Source organism: Scyliorhinus canicula, chromosome 1 (genome assembly GCF_902713615.1).
Source record: "Scyliorhinus canicula chromosome 1, sScyCan1.1, whole genome shotgun sequence".
Classification (NCBI taxonomy): domain Eukaryota; kingdom Metazoa; phylum Chordata; class Chondrichthyes; order Carcharhiniformes; family Scyliorhinidae; genus Scyliorhinus; species Scyliorhinus canicula.
In genome coordinates, this window is record NC_052146.1 from 17953432 (window position 1) to 17976339 (window position 22908).

Below are 22908 nucleotides of genomic sequence, written 5' to 3' on the forward strand. Positions count from 1 at the left end.
CTCTCTCAGGAATGGAAATCCTCTGACGTCCTTAAGTATAGGCAGGGATAAGGATCAAAAAGACAGGAAGTGATTGTCAAGTCACACTGAAGAGGCTTTCAATCCACCATCGCCAAAGTTAATGAGGCTGGTTTAACCCACAGAGGGAATTCAGCTCTGCCTTTGATTTTTTTTTTCCATTTCTCACAGTGCACAGAATGGCAATTTCTGTTGTAAGATAAGGTTATTTGAGCACTAACTCTATAATGCTACAACACCGGGCATTCTACCCAGCTAATAAATGCAAGTATGCCAATCACACAATGGAAGCCTTAGGTATTACAGCTTATAATTCACTCGTGATGATTATTTTGTGGGAAACTTCATGGCGTGATTCTTTAATGTTCGTGAAGCCGCATGCAATGGAAGGTTTGAGGTGAAGTCAGCAGCAGCTGGGCAGAGGGGGGGGGGGGGGGGGGGGAGTCATCTGTCGGAGGGTCTGCAGAAAGTGGACGTTGGACTGGAGGCAGAGTTAAGCAACAAACGTCCTTACCGTGTTCTTGTTTCTCTGGGTATTTTCCAACTGGACATGAAGGTTCTCCAACTCCATCATGGTGGATTTGGAAACCTTCTCCATCTCCGCACATTGAGCCTTGCTCTCTTCCAACTGTTGAGGGAAAGGCAGAGGAACAGTTTTTCCGAGTAACAAAGGGAAACATCTGCATGCATAAGGAGAACAGAGCCTGTAACCTTTTCGGCCCGTAGGCCATTTACAATGAATTCTACCTCGCACATTTAATACCCTGAAGGAAATCTCCAGGTAAATGCTCCCTGTTATTTAAAGGTCACCAGAGTGTAACTCCAGCAGATTGCCTCATTTGGAACTCTCCACCATTCAACCTTAGCCCTCTCCGCGCATGGATTCGTTCCCAAAAAAGTACCAATGCGGAAACTATCATCTCCCATTGGCTATTTGAAGATTTCACTCAATACTCTGACCTCAAAACACATTCTCAACCAGAATTTTGATTCCTGATGTGGTACAAAATTAGGTTATTGTATATGGTTAACATGGGTTTGCGTGCCCAAGGGGTGATGTAAGAGAACACATGATCCACACCCAGGGATCAGTCTAGTGTAGTGTTTTTCAAACTTTTTTTCTGGGGACTCATTTTTACCAGTTGGCCGACCTTCGCGATCCACGCCAGCCGACCTTTGCAACCCACGCCGGACGACCTTTACGACCCACGCCGGACGACCTGCGTGACCCACCATTTTCTTTTACCTTGTTTTTTGCTGACAAAAATGGAGGAAATGGTTTTGGGTCCCTTTGGCCCCCTGAACCTGAAAGCAAAAGGCTGCGACCATATAAAAAAATGCGGCCACACTGCGCTTGCGTGTCCGATCATCGATGTGCATCAATGATCGCGCACACATGCAAAGTGCGGCCGAATTTTCTTTACCTGTTCCTGGCCATTTTGAAGGCCGCTCGCAGCCGGCATTATTAAAAACCGGCTACTGCGGCTGTTGCGCGTGGATTGGTGCGATCGGGAGCACCGCGGCGGACGACTCCACACCCTCCTGACACCCGCCCGCGATCCACCCATGGGTAGTACCCCCGGGTTTGACAATGCCTGATCTAGTGTTGGACAGAGCCATGTGCGCAAGCAAGCACCGGGGCAGTGCCTGGCTTGAGTCCTCAATTCTATATATGTACATTGAGTTTGTGTAGTTAATAAATATATGTAGTTAACCTACTTAAGACTACAGAGATTTCATTAAGGCCTGCCGAAAAACATCTGACACCCTTCAACACCTTGTTGAAGAATTTGTTCACCTCAGACTCAAATGCTTTGTTGAGAGTTTGTTTCACATATCAACGTCTATCCTGTGGGGAAAATGTCTTTTCTATCCACCAGACTTGCTTGAGGTCAATTAATCTTAAACCCATGGCCTTGATTTCTGAACTCACGTCCAAACTTAAGTAGCCAACCCATCGCTACGAGGTCGGAAAGCCAGGAAAGTAAAGCTGTTCTTCTCTGCAACAGATGTTATTAAACCCAAACGCCGCCTGGTATTTATGTGGTAAAAGTAATTGCTATCTTGGTTGCCCCTATTTATGTTAGAACATTTTTTCCGAATTCTCACTAGCACCATGATACTTGGTTGCGCAGAAGGAATGGGATGGATTTTGACAATGAACCATCACTGTTAGCCGTCATTATGGCTGCATCACATGGTTGTATCACAGCTTGTTATGGAGCCTGCTCTGCCCAAGACCGCAGGAAACTACAAAGGTTGTGAATGTAACCCAGTCCATCAGACAAACCAGCCTCCCATCCATTGACTCAATAATTCCCGCTGCCTCGGAAAGGCAGCCAGCATAATTAAGGACCCCACGCACCCTGGACATACTCTCTTCCACCTTCTTCCGTCAGGAAAAAATACCAAAGGTTGAGGTCACATACCAACCAGAAGATGCCATCTCCCTGGCCGTACACTCACCCCTGGAGCATCTCGACCACAAAGACTCTGGGGCCTCACGGTAGCATGGTGGTTAGCATCAATGCTTCACAGCTCCAGGGTCCCAGGTTCGATTCCCGGCTGGGTCACTGTCTGTGCGGAGTCTGCACATCCTCCCCGTGTGTGCGTGGGTTTCCTCCGGGTGCTCCGGTTTCCTCCCACAGTCCAAAGATGTGCGGGTTAGGTGGATTGGCCATGCTAAATTGCCCGTAGTGTAAGGTTAATGGGGGGATTGTTGGGTTACGGGTATACGGGTTACGTGGGTTTAAGTAGGGTGATCATTGCTCGGCACAACATCGAGGGCCGAAGGGCCTGTTCTGTGCTGTACTGTTCTATGTTCTATGTTCTATCAGACTCCGATTCATTGACTACAGCTCCGCCTTCAACACCATAATCCCAGCCAAACTCATAACAAAGCTCCAAAACCGAGGACTTGACTTCTCTCTCTGCAACTGGATCCTCGACTTTCTGACCCATGAACCACAATCAGTAAGGATAAATAACAACACCTCCTTCACGGTAGTTCTCAATACCGGGGCCCTGCAAGGCTGCCTACTTAGCCCCCTACTATACTCTCTGCACACACATGACTGCATGGCAAAATTTTTCTCCAACTCCATCTACAGGTTTGCTGATGACATCACCAAGAAAGCAAAACTTCCTCAGGAAATTAAGGGAATTCTGCATGTCCACATTGACGCTTACCAATTTTTACAGATGCACCATAGAAAGCATCCTATCTGGCTGCATCTCAGCCTGGTATGGCAACTGCTCGGCCCAAGACCGTAAGAAACTACAGAGAGTCATGAACACAGCCCAGTCCATCACTACCTCCCATCCATTAACTCTGGGAAAGCGGGCAGTATAATCAAAGACCCCTCCCACCTGGCTTATTCACTCTTCCAACCTCTTCCATCGGGCAGGAGATACAAAAATCTGAGAACACGCTCAAATAGGTTTAAAAACAGCTTCCCCCCCCACTGTTACCAGACTCCTGAATGCCCTTCTTATCAACTGATCTGATTTCTTCACACATCTTCTCTACTGAGTAGTACTACACTCCGCATGCTCACTCGTTGCTTGTGTCTATGTATTTACATTGTGTATACATAACAATCTTTATTATTGTCACAAGTCGGCTTACTTGTGACACTTACTTGTTAACACTGCAATTAAGTTACTGTGAAAATCCCCTGGTCGATACACTCCGGTGTCTGTTCGAGTACACAAGAGGGAGAATTCAGAATGTAAGTACAAAGGGCACGATTCTCCGCAAATGCGGCGAGTCGTAAAGGCTGCCGTGAAACTGGCCGTGTTTCACGGCAGCCTCCGCGCCCCCTCCCAGGACCCGATTCTCCCCCCCGGGCGGGGCTAGCAGCGGGGCCCCGTGAAGCACGGCATCGCGGGCTTAGCGACCGTCGCTAAGTCCGCGCGGCAAGCGTCACGCCGGCTGACGCGCACGATGACGTCAGCCGCTCATGCGTGGGTTGGACGACTCCAACCCGTGCATGCGCGGATGACGTCATCACACAGACGCGTCAAACCCACGCATGCGCGGGCCATCATGCCCCTCAGCCGCCCCGCGGACTGATCCTGCGGGGCGGCGGAAGAACAAATAGTGCGCGGGTATCGGACCCGCTGCCCGTGATTGGTGCCCACCGATCGCAGACCATGCCACCCTTGGCATGGCCATGGTACGGCCGTGCCAATCGGTGCCATGGTTGTCCGGGACGGCACTTTGCGACCGTTTTCACGAACGGTGAGAGCAGGTGTGATCGCGTTCGTGAAAACGGCCGTAAAGGCCTGGGAACTCGGCCCATCGGCCTGGGGAGAATCGCTGTTCGCCGTAAAAAAACGGCGAGCACCGATTTGTGTCGTGGGGCGGCCGTGGGGGTGGGGGGGGGGGTAGAGAATAGCGGGAGGGCGTGAAAATTGTCGGGAAGGCCCTCCCGCTATTCTCCGACCCGTCGTGGGCAGCGGAGAATCGCGCCCAATGTTTTTTTTTTCACGTACGGAATGATCTGTCTGGACTGTAAGCAGAACAATACTTTTCACTGTACCGCGGCAATAAAACAAATCCAAATCTCCACCCCAGTCCACTCTCTCTACATTTGACGGGCGGGGTGTTGGCACAGTGGTACAGCTGCCAGGAACCCAGGTTCAATTGCGGTTTCGAGGTGACTGTCTGTGTGGAGTCTGCATGTCCTCCTGTGTCTGCGTGGATTTCCTCCAGGTGCTCCAGTTTCCTCCCACAGTCCAAATATGTGCAGGTTAGATGGATTGGCCATGCTAAATTGACCCTAAGTGTCCAGGGATATGCAGGTTAGGTTAAGGGGTATTTGGAATAGGGCGGGGAAGTGGGCTTGGGTGGAGTGCTCTTTCAGAGGGTCGGCGAAGACTCGATGGGCTGAATGATCAATGAGCACTGTAAACAGCTTTCTCCAAAGCAGCACTATTAGAAAGTAAAATCTAACTCAAGACAACAATTGTTTTACTTAACTAGTCAATATTTCACCATTAAGGGCAGCTTTCTTCCGGACTGTTAAAACAAAGCAGCTGGATTGTTTTTAAGATAAATAGATTTTACCAGTCAATGCTAACCTCCGATGTCGCTCAGTGAACAAAGTAAGCAATCTTTCTTTAAAAAGAACGAGTGAATATTAACTTGTCAAAGATGTTCCAAGAGCCTAACTATAACATCGCTCAGATTAATGGTAAGCAGCATGGGGCACGACTTCTTAAACAAAAGGAAGTTGTTAGGAGTGGCACAATTTGATGAATGCGAGCAGTTTTGCTTTTCACTCTCATCAACCACCAACAGTTTAAGGTGTCACTCTTTCATCAATGGAAAATAGTTTGGAACATCACTCTCCCATTAACAGGAAGCAGTTTCACATCACTCTCTAGTTAATGGGAGACAGTTTAACATCACTCCCCAGCGAGTGAGTTTAATGTTGCTCACTAGTTAATGAGAAGGAGTTTCGAACATCACTCTTTAATTAGTGGAAAGCGGACACCACCCTGTAACGGAAAATTTGGATATGGGCATATTGTCACGTACTGAGGTACAGTGAAAAGGAGTGTACTGCGTACAGTCCAGACAGATCGTTCCATACATGAAAAACATAGGACATACGATAAATACACAACGTAAATACATAGACACAGGCATCGTGTGAAACATACGGAGTGTAGTACTACTCAGTAAAGAAGATGTGTGGAGAGATCAGTTCAGTCCATAAGAGGGTCGTTTAGGAGTCTGGTGACAGAGGGGAAGAAGCTGTTGTGAATCTGTTATTGTGTGTTCTCAAACTTCTGTATCTCCTGCCCGATGGAAGAAGTTGGAAGAGTGAGTAAGCCGGGTGGGAGAGGTCTTTGATTATGCTGCCCACTTCCCCCAGGCAGCGGGAGGTGTAGACGGAGTCAATGGATGGGAGGAGGGTTTGTGTAATGGACTGGACGGTGTTCACGACTCTCTGTAGTTTCTTACGGTCTTGGGCCGAGCAGTTGCCATACCAGGCTGTGATGCAGCCAGATGGGGTGCTTTCTGTGGTGCATCTCTATGGTCAGAGTCAACGTGGATGAATTTCAAATTGTTTGGGATGTGCTTCTCAAACAAGCAGCATTGTAAACTCATGGTGACTGCCGAGATTGCTGATTGATATGAAGCCACATTTCTACCCCTGTGCAGAAGACATCTAGCGACTTCACAGAGGGAACAGCAAACCTGGAGTTCCTGGGACAAGAGGGGAGGAAAGATAAGGGTAATATTCAGATGGGAACTAGGAGATTGGAGTGCAGGGTGGAAAAATAATCCAGAAAACCCCAATCACTCTGGCAGTGTACAAGCTTGGGCCCAGAATACTCAGTGGAATAAGAATGGTGATCAGGACACTGCTCATGATACAGAAAAGCCTGAGAATTAAGAAATCTGCTTTCAAAAAATGACCAAAGCCTGTGGAGGAATGTTCACTTCCAGAATTGTGATCCATTTCTATTCCGTAACACAAAAAACAAATCAAATCTGTAGCAGTATGCCATTTAAACCTGCTGTTGATTTGTTAAATTGATACCAGGAGCACCACATGTGGAAAACGCACCTTCATCTTACAGAAAATGCCAAAACGTCGAGAATTCTCCCAGGACCATTCCCCTCGCAAAACCGTCACACCCAGCAAGAATGTAAACCCCCAAAAGGGGAATGCAATCGTCAAATCACAATTCTCCCGTCACCTCGAAAATGGTGTCAATGCGTTTAACTCCACACATACTTTAAACACCGTTTGCATCCCATTAGCAGGCCCGACCCAGTATTCTCCGGGCTGTCCGCGATGCTAGGCCTCCGATGGGCCGAGTTCCCGACGGCGCGGTTCACTTGTGCTTTTACAAATTGTGAAACCGATGCGGTGGCTGCTGAGGGGGAGAGAGGGGGGGGGGGGGGGGTACGGAAGGTGTCCAATATCGGCATAGTTTGCTGAGAGTTATGCCGTCGGCCTGGAGGGGCTTCTGCCAGGGCTGGGGGGGGGGGGAGTAGTGGGGCACGGCCAGGAGGTGGGGTGTGAGCCCGGGGTGGGCGGGCACGGAACACCATTGCCACAGCCGGCATGGCAGCCATGCAGCTACGCGCACCGCTAACAGCCCACTTCAAACCGGGCACCACAGATCCTATAGGTGTCTCCCCCCCCCCCCCCCCCCCCCCGAAATCCCCCGGGTACCCTCTGGCCCCAGCGAACCCATCAGCTGTATGGAGGCACTCCAGCACAACCTGTCCCATTTTTTTGGCTGGGATACGTGTGTGTGGGGGAGAATTGTTTATGTGCGGCTGCAGCTTGGCAGCCTCCCGAGTGTCGATCACGGACCCGGCGAATCCCGTCCCATACCCGGTGCGGTGCCGATTTGTCTGCAGTAAAACTCCATGGATTCTCCGTTGGCGTCAGCACTTAGTCTCAGAAACGGAGAATCCCGCCCTTTGTCTCAACCCTGCGATTAAATTGTTGCTCTTTAATCACTACCAGATGTCCATACACAATCCATCCAAATCCCTGGATTAAATACCTTGCTAATACCTTGCGTGTATTGAGTCAGTTTTAACTCCTTCAATAATTTTGCCCCACCTCAAGTGGATTGTTTCAACAGATCGTCAGTTGCTATGGCGACCAGAGGTGTGGGATAGGGTCTAGCATCTAACTGCGTCTTCTCTGTACTTTATCTACATCAGTCAACCTTTGACTGAAATCATTACTCTTGACTAATCGGATGGGACTTTTTGCTTTTTAAAATAGAAACTGTGAATGCTTTGAAGGCAAAGCAACATTCATAGTGAAAAGGCCAAGGATTACTGGAGGGCAAATCTCAAACGTTAAATCATGTGTTAACTTGGCACTGAGATGACTGCAGGCTGGAATATGATAAGATTATTCCCAGAATATCTCTCCAAGTCCTTTCTGAAGCGGCTGAACAAACAAAATTGCAGCTCTAACAGTACTGAAGTGACAAAATGACAAAATGGCTTTTGTTAAATGCAGTTTGGTTTCTATGGGCCTTGCATACTGAAGATTTAAATTCAGAAATGGCTGAAGTATGGGAACCACGTATGAGCCAATCCCAGTGATCAAGGGGCTAGGATAAGGGTACACAGTCGCAAGTTTAAATGACAGAGAGGGGGAGAAATCTTCTTTCCCGCCAAGGGTTATGAAGCAGTGGAAGGTGTGGTGATATGCATCACTGTAAATACACAAGGGGTTAATGTAGAGACACTAGGACTGAGTAAACACTAAAGGGAGCACCAGAGACATCATGACATGCAGACATACAGCTAATGAACACATAGAATAGGACACGACCAATGGGCAGTCAAGACACCCAGAGGTGACACTGCCACAAGGGGTCAACCCATATATAAGGACAGGGCACACATGCTCTTTCTCTTTCCACAGGTGACACCAAGAGAGAAGATCGGGGCAGATAGGAAGCATCACACCCACCACATGGCTTAGAGCAGTGTTCTTCAAGGTCGGGGGCGCAACCCACGGGTGGGTCACGGGCGGGCGTCGGGAGGGTCACGGAGCTGTTGTCTGCGGCGCTCCGGACCGCGCAAATCCCCGCGCAGCAGCCGGCTTTTCATAACACCGACTGCAAGCGGCCGCGAACATGTTTTTTAAAAATCGGCCGCATTGTGCATGCGCGCACAATGATCGGGCACGCATGCGCAGTGCGGCCGCTATTTTTTTTAACGGTTGCAGCTTTTTGTTTCACAAGTTCTGTAGTGGTTTTTATTCATTTATTTTAGAATTAGAATTAGAACAGTACAGCACAGAACAGGCCCTTCGGCCCTCGATGTTGTGCCGAGCAATGATCACCCTACTCAAGCCCACGTATCCACCCTATACCAGTAACCCAACAACCCCCATTAACCTTATTTTTTAGGACACTAAGGGCAATTTAGCCTGGCCAATCCACCTAACCCTTTAATCATTTAATTTTTATTTTTTTCATTTATTTTATTCATTTTTTTTTACAAGTTCGGGGGGGTTTTATTCATTTTTTTTCATTTATTTTATTCATTTTATTTTTTTTAACAAGTTCGGGGGGGGGGGTTTATTCATTTTTTTCATTTATTTTACTCACTTTATTTTTTTTTTACAAGTTCGGATGGGGTTTTATTTGATAAAATTTTACAGGAACAAAATGCCGAACTTTGGACAGATGGAGACTCCATACTTTCCGACACCAGAAGGCTTCACATTCATCCAACAGGTTCCATTGGAGGAGCGTGTACGAGGGCCAAAGGGGCCCAAAACCATTCCCTCCATTTTTATCAGCAGCAAACAAGGTAAGAGAAAATGGTGGACCGCGCAGGTCGGCCGGCATGGGTCGCGAAGGTCAGCCAGCGTGGGTCGCAAAGGTTGGACGGGTTGGGTCCCGAAGTTTGGCCGGTTGGTAAAAATGGGTCCCCGGAAAAAAAGTTTGAAGAACACTGGCTTAGAGCAGACTGGTTAGTTAGATTGAGTTACTATAGCAAGATTAGCAGGAGAGTCAAACTCAAGTAGAATTGTTAACTGTTCAATAAATGTTTTAAACCTATCTCCAAGTCTGAACCTTCCTTTGTCAGAGCATACATCAAGGAAGCAGCTTATGCTACATGAAGAGGCATAACATAACAGAAGAAATTAGCAGTTTTATTGATTGAGGGAGAGAACATTGGTTTTCAACGTGATTGAAGGAATGAGAAATAAAGGGACACCTTGACAAGAGGGTGGGTTCCTGAGCTTAGGACAACAGCTCGTACAGAGAATTATGTCCAGTTTTTGAGTTTTAGACATGGATTTTCACCGAATCGGGTTGACTTGGGAGACCTTTAGAAATGGCGGGTGGGTCTCAATTCCACGACCCCATTCCCCAATTGTACCATTTTCAGGAGAGCCTTTAAAGAGTCCAGGCTGATTCCTGGGGGGGGGGGGGGGGGTGTTGATGGTGGGTGTGGGGGTTAGAGGCCCTGGAGTCCTGGGGGGTGGAAGCTCCAGGGTAGAGGTTGCAAGGTCTGGGGTGGGGTAGGGGGGCAGAAGATCCAGGTCGGCTGGTGTCAGATCTCTGGGGGTGGGTGTGTGGCAGATCTTGGTGTGGGGGCCAGGGGCTCTAATCGGATCAGTGGTGAAAGTCAGGTCCGCAGGGGAGAGGGGGGGGTGCAGAGTGGGGCTTATGGAGTGGAGATTGGGTCGGACCGTGTTGGGGGGGGGGGGGTTGGGGGGGGACATTGGGTTGGGTCTGTGGTGTTGGGGGGGGGTGCAGCATGCAGAATACTATCAGGAATTGGTTAGTTGGAGGATGGTGGTGTCCCCTGTGGGGGGGGGGGAGGGGGGGGGGGGTCCTGGGGTGTGGGGAAGTCACGTGGGGCAGCCAATTTGTCTATATGATAGTTACCCAGAAGTTGGAAGAGATTTTAAATTTTCCAACTTTTTTAGACTAACAATAGTTGTACTGTGGCAGAACCCTTGGAAGTTAGCGATTTTCAGATGCTTCACGGCTCGGCGCAATTGCCCAGAGAGAGTTTGCACCGTGGGCAATTGGCGTGCTAATTCCTACCTATGACGTTCCAAGAGGGGTTCCCCAGCACACCTTTGGGCTACCCCCCAAATCTGATGCTATGGAGGTCACAGCCCTACATCCGAGATCTTATCTTGGACAGACTGTAAATGGAATTGGGAGAACAGGAGCACACTTATAACTCCAAGAAGACCATCAATTGAATGGGCTAACTACCCAATCGGCCAAACAATCTATAGGGAGAACCAAGGTTATCTGAAGATTCACATATTGCCCAGTACAGTTTGAGACAGAACATGGAGAACATGAATCATTCGCAACCTCCGAGAGAGATGAGAGGACAGTCAGGGATATTGAGGCAACCTCCACAACGCATCTCTGTAAGACAGGGATGAAAGGAGAGATTTCCGGGGGAGATATAGGACAATGTAAATAATGTATTTAATTAAATCAGAGACTTGGGGGCGGGGCAGATGCGGTGTTAATGTTAAGTATGTAAATAGACAGTCAACGTCACCAATTATGCGAGATCGCACGGGAACAGAGTATGCTGAGAATTAGTCTACGTGAAGCCTCATGCGAAGCCTTGAACTGAGTTTTGCCTCTAGCAGTCTCTAGCCATCCTACCCAAGGCCAACCTCATCTAAAGCCCACAAGGATGGTAACTGCCCCCTGTCAGTGTTTCTTGTTCAATTTCTAATGGCAGTTCTGAGTGGGATTGGAAGGAGTGTGTTCTGACTGACCTGCATCTGGAGTTTCTCCACCTCCTGCTTGCTGCCGGTTTGTGCAGAGTCCTGCATGGCACCCAGCATCAACTGAGCGTCTGCCAGAAGAGCGTTCTTCCGTCGTAAATCCCTGCGTAGCCGCTTCTCCACGTCAAAATCTCGATGACCTATCTGGATCAGGAGAGTTTTATTATTAGTAAAAAATATATTTTTTAAAAATGTAATGAAGCAACTGTTGTGATTCCCATAAATCACGGCAAAGATTGGAGACTGTTGTGGCGGACAGTGTCTTTATCTTCCCCCTCTCCATTGAAACGGAATTTCATCCTTGCCTTGTTGTTATACCACAAAAAGTCATCATTTTTCATTTAATTCCCGATTCTACCACGCATTTCAACGTGGCCTCTTCCAATCGCATTCCCATGCCAAGAGAATAGAATATGAATCAAAACTATCCACAATACAATAACTCAAGACCGATTCTGGTGGACTGGTATTAATTTTTACCCAATTAGAGCAACATTACCCGCAATCTCCATTTAAAATTAGTTATTGCAAATAGCCAGCACTCTTTTGGTCGCTGGTATTTCTGTAATTAAGTTGGGGATTGCTGTAGAATTTAAATGTCTATTAAAGCATCCTTCAAATTAATGTTTGCTTAGCTCCACTCCAACAGCAGCTTGTATCATGTATTTTATGGAAAATAATTTAAGATTAAAATAATGTCACTGTCAAACACTCTCAATGCTGTGCTGACTGAGTGAGGTCTATTTGATATTTGACAGTCCATTTGGCTGTCCTATGAAGAGAGACTGGGGAAACTGGGCCTGTATTCTCTACAGTTTCGAACGGTGAGAACAGACCTCCTTGAAATCTGTAGAATGCCTGAAGGAATGGTCGGGGTTGATGCAGATAAGGGGCAGGATTCACTGTTCCCCGACGTCGATTTCGTAATCTCCGATCAGGAGGAGAATCCCTTTTTCCGATGGAATCGGGGGCGGCACCTGTTTTTGTATGCTCCGTCCCTTCCAAAACGGCGTAATTGAGGAGCGCGCCGCATGCTTGTAGGACATCACCTGAAGGCCCTCCCCCGATGCTCTGCTCCCGATGGGATGAGTTTTCCCAACTGTGCAGTTGACGTATGGCCTCAGCAGTCGGGAACTCGGCGTGGCAGCAGCCGGGTCCAGCACCACCACAGTCGGTTGGGTGCCGTGCTGCTGGCCAGGGGGGCTTCGGCGAGGGCCGGGGGTCTCATGGAAGGGTTCCTGGGGGTGGTGAGGGAGTGTCCAGGGGGGCACTAGCTGGCAGGTCGGGTCTGCGCACGGCAGGTGCCGTGTTGTACAGCCTGCGCATGCGCGGCCACGGACCCGGCTATTCTCCGACCGTTTTTGGCATGAAGGCCGGGCATTTTATGTGGCGCGGCTGCTCGCCCCTCACCAGTCGGAGGATCGGTGCTGGGGCGGCACCGATTCTTTTGACGTAAAACGCCACGGGTCCTTCGGACATAGCCTGGAAATTGGCCAATCCAGGCAAGATGTTTCCCGAGTCTAAGGCCAATTTCAAAATGGGGAAGTGATCACTTTGGATCAAGTTCAGGAGAAATTCTTTTACTCATGCGGCTAGGGAAATTGGGGGAGTGAAGGATGGGGGTGGAAATGTAGTGCAGAAGGGGACAGAAGTAAACGGGATCTTTAGGGACTTTTACGAGCGATTGTACCGGTCAGAACCTCCGAGGGGGAGAGAGGGGATAGAGAGCTTCATGAACAGGCTATGTTTCCCAAGGGTTCAAGAGAGGCTGGTAGAGGGGCTGGGGGCGCCGATAGAGTTGGAGGAGCTAGTCAGGGGGATCGGGCAAATGCAGTCAGGTAAGGCCCCGGGGCCGGACAGGTTCCCGGCAGAATTTTACAAAAAATATGCGGACCTGGTGGGCCCCCTGCTGGTGCGAACTTTCAATGAGGCGTGGGAGGGGGGGGGCTTTGCCCCCGACGATGTCGCGGGCACTGATCTCTTTGATCCTAAAACGGGATAAGGACCCCTTGCAGTGTGGATCATATAGGCCTATCTCGCTCCTTAACGTAGACGCTAAGTTGCTGGCGAAGATCCTGGCTACCACGTTAGAGGATTGTGTGCCAGAGGTAATTCATGAAGATCAGACAGGATTTGTCAAGGGGCGGCAGCTCAACACGAATGTGCGGAGACTGCTCAATGTTATCATGATGCCGGCAGTGGAGGGGGAGGCGGAGATAGAAAGCTTTTGATAGAGTTGAGTGGGGGTACCTGTGGGAGGTGCTGGAGAGGTTTGGATTTGGGGAGGGATTCATCAAATGGGTGAGGCTGCTTTACGCGGCGCCGATGGCGAGTGTAGTCACAAATGGAGGGAGATCGGAGTATTTTAGGCTCTATCGTGGGACCAGGCAGGGGTGTCCCCTGTCCCCCCTGCTCTTTGCACTGGCGATTGAACCGCTGGCCATGGCATTGAGGGAGTCAGGAAAGTGGAGGGGTCTGGTGCGGGGTGGGGAGGAGCACCGGGTATCGCTGTATGCGGACGACCTGCTGTTATATGTGGCGGACCCAGAGGGGGGAATGCCGGGGGTGATGGAGCTGTTAGCGGAATTTGGGGGCTTCTCGGGCTATAAGCTGAACTTAGGCAAGAGCGAGGTATTTGTAGTGCACCCGGGAGATCAGGAGGAGGGAATTGGGAGGCTCCCCTTCAGGAGGGCAGTGAAGAGTTTCAGGTACCTGGGGGTACAGGTGGCCAGGAGTTGGGGGGCTCTTCATAAGCTGAACATCACCAGACTAGTGGAACAGATGGAGGAGGAATTTAAAAGGTGGGACATGGTGCCGCTATCGCTGGCGGGCAGAGTGCAGTCCGAAAAAAGGGCTACGGGGAGAATGCTGGTAGGTGGAGTTGAAATGCCCATCAGCCATGATTGAATGGCGGAGTGGACTCGAAGGGCCAAATGGCCTTACTTCCACTCCTATGTCTTATGGTCTTATGGTCTTATGGTTGTGAACCGTTGGGAAATCTCTACCCCAGAGGGCCGTGTAGAAGCATTGATTATAGAGATTGACAAGCCAAAGATACAAAGAGATATGGGGATAGTGTGGGAAGAAGGCATTCAAATGGATGATCAGCCATGATCACATTGAATGTCAGAGCAGGCTCGATGGGCTGAAAGTGTTCCGATGTTCAATGCTATCTTTATTGTGTGACCTGGTACTCAGATGCATAAACAACAGGAGCAGCTACATCGAGGGTTGCTGTCTCTGGCTGAACCTATTCCTGGAGTCTTCAATCATATGATTGCACATCACCAAGTTCTACCCAGTCAAACAGCCTTTTTCCCCATGGCCAATATTTGAATAATTAATAAACAGTAGTGTTCAAAGCATATGCAAAGACAGACTACTTTGCTTGATGTCTCTCCAATGTTTCTCACAGATTGCTTGCTGCAGTGTACAGGATATTAATCTTTAATTCTTGGAGGCTGCAGGACAATCCTGGAGGATTGACAACCCATTGGTCGATCAGAGGTTGGACTGGGATGCTGCAAGTGCGCAATGAGATATAACAATGGGTTCACCACACACAGCTTTCCTCAGACCCAAAGCAATAAACCGCTTCCTCTGTTGGCGGGTGGAAAGTATTGCACACCGCTCCACCATCGGTCAATGTGCCTTTGGCTGTCCGGACCCTATCCTCTGGAATTCTCTTCTTCATCTCTCCATCCCCCTGTGTTCCTTTAAGGGAATCACTAAGACCAATGACTTTAGCCAAGTTTTTGGTCACCTATGTTAACCCGTGTTATGCTCCTCATGCTCGATGTGGGAGTTCAGGGACGCGGCCGATGCCCCTGACTCCTTCATGCGCGGGAAGTGTGTCCAGCTGCAGCTCCTGTTCGACCGCATGACGGCTCTGGAGCTGCGGATGGACTCACTTTGGACCATCCGTGATGCTGAGGAGGTCGTGGATAGCACGTTCAGTGAGTTGGTCACACCGTAGATTAGGATTGGTGAGGGAGACAGGGAATGGGTGACCAAAAGGCAGAGAAAAAGCAGGAAGGCAGTGCAGGTGTCCCCTGCGGCCATCTCCCTCCAAAACAGGTATGCCGTTTTGGATACTGTTGGGGGAGATGACTCATCAGGGGAAGGCAGTAGTAGCCAGGCGCATTTGTTTTAATGCGAGCAGTGTAGCAGGTAAGGCAGATGAATTTAGGGCTTGGATTAGTACCTGTGAATATGATGTTATTGGTATTACTGAGACTTGGTTGACGGAAGAGCAAGATTGGCAACTAAATATCCCAGGGCAGAGATGCTTCAGGAGGGATAGAGAGGGAGGTAAAAGGGGTGGAGGAGTTGTATTACTGGTCAGACATATCACAGCTGTGATTAAGGAGGGCACGATGGAGGATTTGAGCACTGAGGCAATATGGGTCGAACTAAGAAATAGGAAGGGTGCAGTAACATTGTTGGGACTTTACTACAGGCCTCCCAAAAGCAAGCGTTAAGTAGAGGTACAAATATGTAGACAGATTATAGAAACATGTAGGAGCAATAGGGCGGTTGTGATGGGAGATTTTAACTTGCCCAACATTGAATGGGACTTATGTAGTGTTGGAGGCGTAGATGGAGCAGAATTTGTAAGGAGCATCCAGGAGAGTTTTTTAGAGCAGTATGTAAATAGTCCAACTTGGGAAGGGGCCATACTGGACCTGGTATTGGGGAATGATCCCTTCCAGCTGGTTGAAGTTTCAGTCGGTGATTACTTTGGGAATAGCGATCACAATTCCGTAAGTTTTAGAATACTCATGGACAAAGATGAGAGTGGTCTTAAAGGAAGAGTGCTAAATTGGGCAAAGGCCAAGCATAACAAAATTCGGCAGGAGCTAGGGAATGTGGATTGGGAGCAGCTGTTTAAGGGTAAATCCACATTTGAAATGTGGGAGTCCTTTAAGGAAAGGTTGATCAGAGTTCAGGACAGACATGTCCCTGTGAAAATGAGGGCTAGAAATGGCAAGATTAGGGAACCATGGATGACGGATGGAATTGTGAGACTAGCTAAGATGTAAAAGGAAGCATACATAAGGGGCGCGATTCTCCGCACCCCACGCCGGGTGGGAGAATCGCGGGAGGGCCGGGTGAATCACGCCACGCCGCCCTGGCACCCCCCATGATTCTCTCCCCCCCCCCCAAAATGGCGTGTCGCGTTTTGCGACAGGCCGCTTGGAGAATCGCCACTCGCCTTTTCTCACGCCGTTTCTCAGCGCCAATCACACCTGGTCGCTGCCGGGGTGAACAGCACGCGACCGGTGAGTGTGGGGCCTGTGGGGGGCGGAGGGAGGATCGGGCACCACGGGCGTGCTCAGCAGATGTCTGGCCCGCGATCGGTGCCCACCGATCGTCGGGCCGGCATCTCTAAAAGACGCACACTTTTCCCTCCGCCGCCCCGCAAGATCAAGTCGCTATGTCTTGCGGGGCAGCGGAGTGGAAGACGGCAATCGCGCATGTGCGGCTGACATCACTTCGGCGCCGCCGGCCGCGTCATTCCCGGCGCGCCGCTTTGACGCAAGCATTAAGGCCCGGCACGCGGAATTCACGCGCCGCCGCTCCTAGCCCCCTGTGGGGGGGGGGGGGGGGGGGGGGGGGGAGAACAGGGGGCGAGCAGCGGCCTCCGACGCCGGAGTGAAACACTCCGGGTTTCACTCCGGCGTCGGCTGTTTGTCTCCCTTTGGGAGAATTACGCCCAAGATCTAGGCGACTTAAAATTGATGAAGCTTTGGAGGAATATCGAGAAAGTAGGACAAATCTCAAATGCGCAATAAAGAGGGCTAAAAGGGGTCATGAAATATCTTTGGCTAACAGGGTTAAGGAAAATCCCAAAGACTTTTATTTGTCTATAAGGAGCAAGAGGGTAACTAAAGAAAGGATTGGCCCACTCAAAGACAAAAGAGGGAATTTATGCGTGGAGTCAGAGGAAATGGGTGAGATTCTTAATGAGTACTTTGCATCGGTATTCACCAAGGAGAGGGACATGACGGATGTTGAAGTTAGGGATGGATGTTTAAATACTCGAGGTCAAGTCGGCATAAGGAAGGGGCAAGTTTTGGGTATTCTAAAAGGCATTAAGGTGGACAAGTCTCCAGGTCTGGATGGGATCTATCCCAGGTTACTGAGGGAAGTGAGGGACGAAATAGCTGGGGCCTTAACAGATATCTTTGCAGCATCCTTGAGCACGTGTGAGGTCCCAGAGCACTGGAGAATCGCTAATGTTGTCCCTTTGATTAAGAAGGGTAGCAGGGATAATCCAGGGAATTATAGACCTGTGAGCTTGATGTCAGTGGTAGGCAAACTGTTGGAGAAGATACTGAGGGATAGGATCTATTCACATTTGGAAGAAAATAGACTTATCAGTGATAGGCAGCATGGTTTTGTGCAGGGAAGGTCATGTCTTACAAACCAAATAGAATTATTTGAGGAAGTGACAAAGTTAATTGATGAGGGAAAGGCTGTAGATGTCATATGCATGGACTTGAGTAAGGCGTTTGATAAAGTTTCCCATGGTAGGTTGATGGAAAAAGTGAAGTTGTATGGGGTTCAGGGTGTACTAGCTAGATGGATACAGAACTGGCTGGGCAACAGGAGACAGAGAGTAGTGGTGGAAGGGAGTGTCTCAAAATGGAGAAGGGTGACTAGTGGTGTTCCACAGGGATCCGTGCTCGGACCACTGTTGTTTGTGATATACATAAATGATCTGGACGAAGGTATAGGTGGTCTGATGAGCAAGTTTGCAGATGATACTAAGATTGGTGGAGTTGCAGATAGTGAGGAGGACTGTCAGAGAATACAGCAAAATATAGATAGATTGGAGAGTTGGGCTGAGAAATGGCAGATGGAGTTCAATCCAGGCAAATGCGAGGTGATGGATTTTGGAACATACAATTCAAGAGCGGACTATACGGTCAATGGAAGAGTCCTGGGGAAAATTGATGTACTGAAAGATCTGGAAGTTCAGGTCCATTGTACCCTGAAGGTGGCAACACAGGTCGATAGAGTGGTCAAGAAGGCATATGGCATGCTTGCCTTCATCGGACGGGGTATTGAGTACAAGAGTCGGCAGGTCATGTTACAGTTGTATAGGACTTTGGTTAGGCCACATTTGGAATACTGCATGCAGTTCTGGTCGCCACATTACCAGAAGGATGTAGATGCTTTAGAGAGGGTGCAGAGGAGGTTCACCAGGATGTTGCCTGGTATGGAGGGTGCTAGCTATGAAGAAAGGTTGAGTAGATTAGGATTGTCTTCGTTGGAAAGACGGAGGTTGAGGGGGAACCTGATTGAGGTCTACAGAATTATGAGTGGTATGGACAGGGTGGATAGCAACAAGCTTTTTCCAAGAGTGGGGGTGTCAATTACAAGGAGTCACAATTTCAAGGTGAGAGGGGGAAAGTTTAAGGGAGATGTGCGTGGAAAGGTTTTTACGCAGAGGGTGGTGGGTGCCTGGAACGCTTTGCCAGCGGAGGTGGTAGAGGCGGGCATGGTAGCATCATTTAAGATGCATCCAGACAGATATATGAACAGGTGGGGAACAGAGGGAAGTACATCCTTGGAAAATATGCGACAGGTTTAGATAAAGGATCTGGGTCGGTGCAGGCTGGAAAGGCCGAAGGGCCTATTCCTGTGCTGTAATTTCCTTTGTTCTTTGTTCCATCGCAATATCTCTTCACGTGACCCAGTCTGAAACCTATTAGGATCCTGACTGGAAAAGACAGCAAGCAATGGAGGAAACACTGATGGAGAACTGCTATAACCAATCGCACGGACACTCATGGAATTTCCCAAACTTCCACATTGCCGGTCCACCTTGTGCGGATAGGCTTGCCACCTCTCTGGGATTGCCTTCATTGAGGGCACTGGGGGGCGGGGGGAGGGCAGTAGGTAAGGGGGCGGCACCATCGTCAGATTGGGGAAATGTTAAACACAATAAACCCTTCACCACAAGCAGTGTGACGCCTCTGCGACATGACCCGCCCACCCACGGGAATACACTTGGGTTGTGTGAAGTGCTCACTTAGCCACGGTTGCAATAAATAACCTTCAGCTGCAGAGCCAGAGGCCTCGGCAGTCGGTGGAGGTTATGGGTGGTCATGGGATAGACGGCCAGGGGCTTGGGTCACCCCCGGAAAGTGAACACGCGATCGAGGGGTTGGCATGGTGTTGCTGCGCGTGGTTGCTCCCCGATTGCCACTTTAGCGCCTCCTCCCCCCCTCCGACCTTCCCATGGTGGCCCACCCCCAGCCGAGGGTCCTGTATCCCCAGCCAAGAGTCCCCCACCCCCCCCCCCCCCCCCCCACTGTACTGGGGTGGCAAGCGCACCGCCCCCGGGCTCTTTGCCTGTGAGCAAAGATGGCTACTCACCTCCTTGGCTCCCCAAAGAATCCCTTCCACCAGATTCACGTTTTCAAAGAGGAGTACTAATAGGTGCCAGCGTGACCACTTGCTGGGGAGGCTGCTGAATGACGGGAGGCCGTTGGATCGGGGATGGCTCCCCTTAATTTTATGAAAATAGGACTAAAGTGGTGATAATTGGTTTATCGCCACGCTTCGATGAGATCCCGATTTTGGTTACAGGAGTGGGACGGTTGCATTGCAAACTGGTTGGCATTTGGTGTATTCTCATTTTCAGCCTCTCCCGCTATTCACCGGCCTCGTTCTCACTCGAGCGAGAATGTAACAAGGCATGAGTATCACGGCCATGAGATCCAACATGTTCTGGAACTACTTCAAAGACAAAGGCCGGGATTCTCCCTTCTGGGGACTAAGTGCCCACGCCGGCGGGAAAACCGGTGCCAACGACTCCGGTGTCAACTGCCCCCCAAGGTGAGAAATTCACACCTATCCAGGGGGCTAGGTGAGCGCCAGAGTGGTTGGCGCCGCTCCCTCTGGCGCTGATGGGCCAACATGAGTTCGCGCATGCGTGGAATGGCCGGCGAGATTCCGCGCATGCGCAGACCGGCCGCCGTATTTCCGCGAATGCGCGGGGGGTTTCTTCTCTGTGACGGCCCCTGGACAATATGGCGGAACCCTACAGGGGCCAACGCAGAAGTAAGAAGTGTCCCCACGGAACAAGCCCGCCCACAGATCTTACCCCGCGCCCCTGCCGAGGACCGTCCCGCATACTCACCTGCCAGGTCCCGCCGTGCGTGCGTGAGGTGAGTAATTCACGCCGGCGGGACTGGCCAAAATTGGATGGCCGCTTGGCTCATCGGGGCCTGGAGAATCACTGGGGGGGGGGGCTGCTGTCAACGGCCCCCGAACGGCGTGGCAGGAATCCTGCCACCACCCGAAAAATAGCACCAGAGAATACGGCAGCCGGCATCGGGGCGGGATTCACCCCTCCCCCCGGGGATTCTCCAGCCGGGGGGAACGGGGGAGGTCGGAGAATCCCGGCCAAGGGATTTCAAGATGGTTTTGGGAGCGATGATTGGAGATGTTGAAGGTAACAAAGAACAGGCAGAAAATAGCCAGCATTGCAGCGTGGCTGTGTGACTCTGTGGATGCAATGAAACAAGACTGAACTGTCGTTCATTTGTACATTGCTGGTGTCCATCTCAGAGGAAAGCTAATTACATAGTTGTGTCAAAGAACCAGCACAGGCAATGATGGGTAGAATGTCCTCCTCCCCTGCTGCACATCAGGAAAGCTAAATAGATAGATCAATTTATTCAGAGCAGAGTGGGGGAATTGTCTCCTCTGTTGTCAGTGTACTTCAGACTTTATTTGTGAACAGAACAGAGTTCTCAGCATCGGTCCATCAGCAATGCCTTTGCGATAGACGATCCTCGAGAGTCAATGGGAGGAGTGTCAAACAAACACACATGTCCTTCTTGAAACCAAATCCACCTGCATTCAGGCAAAACTCCTGCACAATTAGCTACAATGGGTTGGAGACTGTGACTGGATAGCTGATAAGCATCTCCCACCAATCAGGTTCTGTTTCCTCAATGCTCAAAAGGCCAACGTTCCAGGGCAGGGCAAAGGAAATGTTTCAAAGACACTCTGAAACTATCCTTGAAGTGCAGCAGGATATTCGTGACTGGGAGGAACTTGCTACCAATGGTTTAAAATGACAGCAACTTGTCCATCAAGCTGCATCACGCTATGCGTCTAAACGTTTGAATGATGAGGCACTGCAGCAGCAGAGAAGGAAAGAAAAGGTGGTAAATCCTGCATTCCAGATCTCTGTACCTCGTGGGATGTCTTGGCCAACTTGTCCTAATACCTGTGGGTCGAGACTCAGCCCATCCTGTCATGAGAAGACCCATACAGCAGGAACACGCAACCCTGAGTGGATGTCATCCCGAATCAAGGAACAACCAACATATGGGACCTTGACTCCCAGGTTTGACAGCCTCTAAGCTATTTTAACATTTCGCTTTTGGGGATAAATCTTTGGTCTTCTGAGGGTATTGCTGATGGAAGACCTCGCCAGCCAGGTCACTCAGGTCAAGTCACTCTCAGGTCAGATACTGCGTGAACTCAATAAGAGGATGAAGTTCCCCTTGCTCTCACAGAGATAGGCCTTAACCACCCCTCTCTCCTTCCCAGCTCTAGGCTTTATAAATTATTACAACAGGCTTGTGCCATCACCTATCCTTGTGAAAACTTACACGGAGACAAATTCAGTGCTAACTTTTAAACATTTTGTAGATACGGGAAAGTGATGGGACCCAGTGAGCATCCATTTTTGTTCCTCTCCATTCCCCTCCACTCCAAACCTTGAATCAGTTTAAACGCAAAGCAAAAAAAAAACAAGAGCAATAAAGTTGTATTCGTCGCTGTGTCCGACACAGACTGATGCATTGGCCCAAATGGCAGTACTTGTAAAATGAGCTGCAATCTTGCCAATAACAAAGGAGACATACCCTCACGGTGAAGGAAAAGGACAACCATTAAGTTGTGTAGAAGGGTCTCCTGCAGGCTGGATGTCTTTAGATGAAGAATGCATGGGTTTTATTTTTGGAGTCAGCCTTTCCTGCTAATTCATTGCAGATTCATGAGGCCCATCATCTTCCTTATCGTCGGGGAGTTACAATCTTTAAGGGCCCTGCTCATCAGTCTCCACTTGTTATGCTAACTCAGAGCCCTCCAGGCCGCACTAGGTAATCTGCCCCCATCGCTTGTCCTCGCTACAGGTGCCTTCATCACAGAGGTTACCAAACTAACAGGCTGACCTTCTCTCAGTCGGTGAGAGTGAGCTGAACCATTCCTTCAGGGTCACAGAGAGAGAAATGGGGAGAGAGAGAGAGAGGAGGAATCTCAGTAGCATACTGAGCTACGTTTGGTGGTCTGATTGATAGGCTGGACTGGAGATTTCACATCACTGTATCAACCTCTATTGAACAGACGGCATGCGAGACCTCAGTCATTTTAAGATTGTCCACATCTGCCAAATGTGATGAAGATTTTAAACTGCAGCATTTGAGGAGACATCCTGATTTAGTAATGTGCATGTGTCTTTTCAAGGAAAATAGTGCATTTATTACTCCACCCCCCTAATTAAAATTTACCATTCCCAGCTCAGGAATAACATAGAACATAGAACATAGAACGATAAAGCGCAGTACAGGCCCTTCGGCCC

General features: G+C 49.6%; 1 protein-coding gene across 4 annotated transcripts in view; it reads right to left on the bottom strand.

The window, feature by feature from the left end:
- The window catches only part of LOC119974608 (unconventional myosin-XVIIIb-like), a 390682-nt gene that overhangs the window by 84514 nt on the left and 283260 nt on the right, over nucleotides 1-22908 (bottom strand). For all 4 annotated transcript variants that reach the window (XM_038813932.1, XM_038813847.1, XM_038813761.1 and 1 more), the window contains 2 exons: nucleotides 11289-11441; nucleotides 533-646 (listed from right to left, as the gene is read on the bottom strand). In XM_038813932.1, coding sequence (XP_038669860.1) covers nucleotides 533-646; nucleotides 11289-11441 — 267 coding nt within the window. The remainder of the gene's footprint in view (nucleotides 1-532; nucleotides 647-11288; nucleotides 11442-22908) is intronic.